The sequence below is a fragment of the Pleurodeles waltl genome, chromosome 12, assembly GCF_031143425.1.
Source record: "Pleurodeles waltl isolate 20211129_DDA chromosome 12, aPleWal1.hap1.20221129, whole genome shotgun sequence".
Lineage (NCBI taxonomy): Eukaryota > Metazoa > Chordata > Amphibia > Caudata > Salamandridae > Pleurodeles > Pleurodeles waltl.
Window position 1 is genome coordinate 688133348 of NC_090451.1, and position 6430 is coordinate 688139777.

Below are 6430 nucleotides of genomic sequence, written 5' to 3' on the forward strand. Positions count from 1 at the left end.
AGGCATATGCACAGCTTGTGAATCTATAGTAGATTCATACTTTGTACCATGTGCCTGATATGTAATGTTTGGCTTTTGAGAAATGTGCCACACAATGAGTTTGGTGCACACTCCCTTTTCAGAGGCACTCACCAAAGTCTTGGGGGAATGGTGCAGATAAAAACACCCACATTGTGTCACATGATTTCCAGGCTATTGAGGGCCTTATTACGAGTTTGGTGGAGGGGATTACTTTGTCCCAAATGTGACAGCTTTCCTGTCCGCCATTTTACGAGTTCCATAGGATATAATAGAACTTGTAATACGGCGGGAGGGACATCCGTCAATATTTGGGACGGAGTATCCCATCCGCCAAACTCATAAAGAGGCCCGAAGTGTGGGAACCACTAATAGTTAATAAGATTGATGTTATTCATGACAAAACTCCGCTATTATTCACCCGTACACAATCTGTCATAAATTGAACCAACAAACGCAAACGCAAAGGCAAAAGTTTTTATTGTGACATTTGTAACCAACAGTAATAAGAGTGGTAAACAGTACAAAGAGAGATAGATTCACAAACCATGGGAGGAACACATAAGGAAGCGAAACTGAAACCAACAGTGCATGGGAGAAAAAAATGGAAGATCAATTGGCAGATTAACTAAGTTTTGGAGCAGCAACCCAAGTTGCAGGTCAATGTTGAGTCAAATGGTGAGAGACAAACAGCCCATCTACTAGGATGTGGTGTTGTTTTTCTCTCCCCTGGAGTACTCCAGGCCTCCATGCGCAATCAGGAATTGCATTGGAAAATAAATCCCACCACATCACTTTGAACTGGGTTGTGACGGACACCTGGAACAAAGTGTTAGTACATATGGGCCGTGTGTCTGAGAAAAAGAAACTTGAAATTGGGAAAGAATGTGAACAAAAACAGGGGCAGCAATCCACAAAGGAAGACACGACCTAGGCTCAAAGCCCCAAAAGAAAGGAGAAGTGTCAGACAAACAGAGCACTAGCAAAAGGAAGTCACTAAAACCTGGAACTCTCACTGCTGGCACTATTCTTGCTTCTGCCTGGTGCAACCACTCCAGGTCTTACTGCTTCCCGTTGCTAAGTAAGGAGTGACGCTTATGTATGGGACATCTCAGGGCATGAGAAGGTTGGACATGAATGGAGGTGTCAGATGTTGCTCTAGGAAAATTGCATCTGAAGGTGTGAGAACACTTTATCGAAATATCCCAAATCACAATGATGTGAGTACCTCTTCGATACCCAGGATCTTAGATTTGCAAAGAATCACAAAAAGACATAAAGAACAAAGACATAAACAATTTCAAACAGGACACCAGACCAAATGGTTGAGTTGCAGAGGTGACATCTAACTCGAAACACCATGGTCGGAAAATGGGTGTATTGTGGTACGGGTCTGGAACATCTGATCGCAGCCGTGGACCCCACTTATGCTTCTAACAGGATGTGAAGGTTTTCCAGAAGAAGTTCTTGCACCCAGCTTTCCTCTCCCGAGGAGTCACCAGCCGGCGCATGAGGTCCACTTCACCACTGGGGACTTCTGGCCCATCTGGGATGGCCTGGTCTTCTGTCTTCAGAAGATCTGACAGGGCTTTCAGAACCAGCAGCCTGGACAGTTCCTGCAAGAGACAAGTGGGAACATAACACCAACCAAACTTGAATAAAAAAGAAAAAAAAAAACATAACCAGACTATGCCCTGATGCAGACTCAAGGACTGTGACGAGAGATCAAAACATTTTGACACTAACTTAAGTTGAAAGCCAGAGAAACAAAATATAGTTCAACACACCTTGGCTAAAGCATTATGATTTCAAGAACAAAAAGACCTTTAAAAGAGATGGCAATAAATCTGCCCAATGAACCTCGAGCAGCGCAATTCTCAAAGATCTTTAAGAGCCTCAAAGAAACATAGGGATAGATTTAGATTTTGGCGGACAGATTACTCTCACAATGGTGACCGATAGTCCATCTGCCGAATTATAAATCCCATTATATATCGGCGGACGGGCCACCGATCACCGTTGTGACAGAGCAACCCATCTGCCAAAATCTAAATCAGGTCCAAAGTCTTGGGTGGGACAAATGTGAAATTCCAACCATAGCATCACACCTCCCTCAGAACCCAAACTCTCTCAGTCCTGCTCTGACACTCTTTGGAGAAGCCGTACTGAAAGGAAGGTCTGAAAATTATTAGTCACCTGTTACTTAGAGCTTTGCCTGAACTCCCATGAAGGCAGTTCAATCAATTTTTTTTGTTTATCATATAAAACCCACCCAGAAATCTTAGGACAGGTAGAGTTCATGCTTTCCCACAAATGTGGGCAAACAGCACAGTGAGAAGTTGGAGTAAGTTTCCGGAACTTGGATAATCCTGAGTTACTGCAGCCAGATGTCATGCCCAAGATGGATGGAACTTCTGGCGACATGGAACTGGATGTCGAGTGGAAAGAGTTACCTGCTGCCAATCAGCACCACCTTTACCCTGAGTAGTAACAAGGAACTTCCAATATCTAGTGCTCATCAACCTCATACCATTCATTGCCCACTGCCGGAAGTGCTTCTTAGCACATGATTTCCAGAAGCGCACCGGGCAGGGGACAGTACGCGGTAGCTGAGTGAGGGACAGTGAGCTTCCTTATGCTGAAGGGGAAGATTTTTTTAATGTCATGCTCGGTCCCTTTTTAGGTCTCGCCTACACAACACAAGCACTATGCTGCAAGACGTATTGTTTACAATTCAGTGGCCTTACAACCATTAGTTGTATTCCTTGTCACTCTCCTGGTCACTCTAATTTGTAATCTTTTGATTGTTTAGCTCCCGTAGGCTTGCCTACATTTCTTGTGAGCTCTCCCTGGAGCATGGACCAAGTACACGTTCTTCCTTATCTTTTTGCAACACACTATTTGTTTTAACTTTTTTAAGCGTTTTCATTTTACTCCGGGACGTGCAATGTCCTTTCCTACTTTTAACACGCGTATATGGCCTCTTATTTATGTTGCTTTCACCCTATCTGTCATCTCGACTGATGCATTAGTTATTACATACACAGCTGTACTACTTTCCGTCGCTCTAGTCTATGCTAATCAACTACATTACACTTTGCACCACTCCACTCTACCTTATGGCGCTCTCCTCTATACCACTGCAACTTACGCCATTCTACTCTATGCCAATCTACTCTACACCACTCCACTTTACTCTACTCTATCCCACTCTGATCTACCCTACACCACTCCACTTTACTCTATGCCACTATGATCTACTCTACACCACTCTACTCTATGCCATTCTACTTTACACCACTCCACTGTACTCTATCCCACTCTGATGTACTCTACACCACTCTACTCTAAACCACTCAACTTATGCCACTCTACTCTATGCCATTCTACTCTACATCACTCCACTTTACTCTATGCCACTCTGATCTACTCTACGCCACTCAACTTACGCCACTCTACTCTATGCCATTCTACTCTATACCACTCAACTTACGCCACTCTACTCTATGCCATTCTACTCTACATCACTCCACTTTACTCTATGCCACTCTGATCTACTCTACGCCACTCTACACCACTCTACTCTATGCCATTCTACTCTACACCACTCAATTTACGCCACTCTACTCTATGCCATCCTACTCTACACCACTCCACTTTACTCTATGCCACTCTGATCTACTCTACGCCCCTCTACTCTACGCCACTCAACTTACGCCACTCGAATCTATGCCATTCTACTCTACACCACTCCACTTTACTCTATATGCCACTCTGATCTACTCTACGCCACCCTTCTCTAAACCACTCAACTTATACCACTCTACTCTATGCCATTCTACTCTACACCACTCCACTTTACTCTATGCCCCTCTGATCTACTCTACGCCACTCTACTCTAAACCACTCAACTTACGCCACTCTACTCTATGCCATTCTACTCTACACCACTCCACTTTACTCTATGCCCCTCTGATCTACTCTACGCCACCCTTCTCTAAACCACTCAACTTATGCCACTCTACTCTATGACATTCTACTCTACATCACTCCACTTTACTCTATGCCCCTCTGATCTACTCTACGCCACTCTACTCTAAACCACTCAACTTACGCCACTCTACTCTATGCCATTCTACTCTACACCACTCCACTTTACTCTACGCCACTCTACTCTAAACCACTCAACTCTGTGCCACTCCACAGCACTACTCTACACCTTCTGCCCTCACCCCTGACATTGAACCCCACACCTGGATATCGACCCCCTGCCTCTGGCATCAAAGTACACACCGGACGCTGCAGTCACACTCTGACAAGCCTCCCCTACCCACCAACACCCCGCCCAAGGGCCACCCCAGCCCCCAGGGATTTCAGATTATATCGATAACCACCACTCCTTCCCAGCGAATTAAAGTTACCTCCAGTCCTGGCACTGATGTGAAGTCAGGAGCTGAAGATTCACCCTGGGCACCCCACCCCTGGCACTGAAGCGCCAGCGTGGCCCCTCCCCCTGGCACTGCCCTCACGACCTAGAGCCCTTACCCTGGGCACTGTAGTCATGGTCTGGACCCCTGTCCCTGAAGCCATGCCATGGACGCAGACCCTGGCACAGAAGCAGTGCCATCGATCCATGATAAGGATATCGACGGTGCGCCTTGACGCCCTTATTCTTGGCGCAGCAGCTATATCTGGAATATAACCTGGGCACCGAGACCATGACTGCTGCCCTGGCGCAGGAGCTATATAGCGCGGAACTGCCCAAGGACTTAAAAACGATTGAAACAGAACCAGACTATGGTCATGTTTTCCTTCCTTCCTTTACGCACAGGGTGGTTGGCATCTCGTGATTTGCCCAGAATCACACAATGTTAGCGGAAGCCGAGATTCGATTCTGGGTTCCCATGTTCAAAAGTGGGCAGCTGCGGGCGCTGGGCCACATCTCCAAGCACCGAAGCCCCAACCACCCCCGCCCCCCTCCCACACACACACACTTACCTCTTTGCTCTCGGGCACCTGGCTGTGCAGGAGGTCTGCCAGGGTGGCGGCGTTGCCCACACCATGGGCACCCGACAACAGCAGGGCGGCCAGTGGCAGTGCCAGCAAGAGGACAGGAGACGCCGGCATCCTGGTAGGTCTGGAGCTCCCACCGCAGGGGGCGCGCAAAGGGGGTCAGCGGGACCCAACAGCAACCAACAGGGCACTGAGTGACCCAGTACCACACAGCAGGACGCTATCTCACCCGAGAGACGCTATATCAGCTCCGGGGCGCCTTGTCACCCAGCTGGGCGCTGTCACCCAGCAAAGCACTATATCACCACGCGGCATCCAGCTGGAGCTAGAAGCCACTCTGTAGTTTTCACCAGCACTCACCGGCCCCAGTCATCAGCACCCAAAGGGCCCAGTCCACAGACTCCAGTTACCAGTCCCCACAGGCTCAGGTCACCAGCACCCACAGGATTTCCCTCACCAGCACCCACAGGGCCAGTAAACAGCACCTACAGGCCCTTGTCACCGGCACCCACAGAGTCTAGTCACCAGCCCAGCACCCACAGGACCCAGTGAACAGAGCCAGTCACGAGCCACCAGCACCCACAGGACCCAGTGAACAGAGCCAGCCACCAGCACCCACAGGACCCAGTAAACAGAGCCAGACACCAGCACCCACAGGACCCAGTGAACAGAGCCAGCCACCAGCACGCACAGGACCCAGTGAACAGAGCCAGCCACCAGCACCCACAGGACCCAGTAAACAGAGCCAGACACCAGCACCCACAGGACCCAGTGAACAGAGACAGCCACCAGCACCCACAGGACCCAGTGCACAGGAGCCACCCACCAGCACCCACAGGACCCAGTGAACAGAGACAGCCACCAGCACCCACAGGACCCAGTGCACAGGAGCCACCCACCAGCACCCACAGGACCCAGTGAACAGAGGCAGTCACCAGCACCCACAGGACACAGTGAACAGAGCCAGCCACCAGCACCCACAGGACCCAGTGAACAGAGCCAGACACCAGCACCCACAGGACCCAGTAAACAGAGCCAGACACCAGCACCCACAGGACCCAGTGAACAGAGACAGCCACCAGCACCCACAGGACCCAGTGCACAGGAGCCACCCACCAGCACCCACAGGACCCAGTGAACAGAGGCAGTCACCAGCCACCAGCACCCACAGGACCCAGTGAACAGAGCCAGCCACCAGCACCCACGGGACCCAGTGAACAGTCAGTCACCAGCACCCACAGGACCCAGTGAACAGTCAGTCACCAGCACCCACAGGACCCAGTGAACAGTCAGTCACCAGCACCCTAAGATGCGCAGAGGAGTCCTGAGCTGCCGGCAACGGACGGAGACTTAAATACCCCTCAAGGTGACAGGGCAATCAATGACGGAGACGGCCCCG

General features: G+C 49.8%; 1 protein-coding gene across 1 annotated transcript; it reads right to left on the reverse strand.

Moving 5' to 3' along the window:
- Window positions 1-1451: 1451 nt before the first annotated feature.
- On the reverse strand, window positions 1452-5145 carry LOC138267268 (somatostatin-1A-like). Its single transcript, XM_069216126.1, has 2 exons — window positions 5017-5145; window positions 1452-1634 (listed from the first exon to the last, which is right to left on the reverse strand). The coding sequence occupies exons 1-2, from the start codon at window positions 5143-5145 to the stop codon at window positions 1452-1454; spliced, it is 312 nt and encodes a 103-aa protein (XP_069072227.1).
- Window positions 5146-6430: the final 1285 nt, after the last annotated feature.

Bases quoted from the DNA above. Each gene is read 5' to 3' on its own strand.
- LOC138267268 (XM_069216126.1), bottom strand. From the start codon at position 5,145: ATGCCGGCGTCTCCTGTCCTCTTGCTGGCACTGCCACTGGCCGCCCTG. The intron at 1,635-5,016 runs GTAAGTGTGTGT...TGTCTCTTGCAG, and splicing joins AGGTGCCCGAGAGCAAAGAG to GAACTGTCCAGGCTGCTGGT.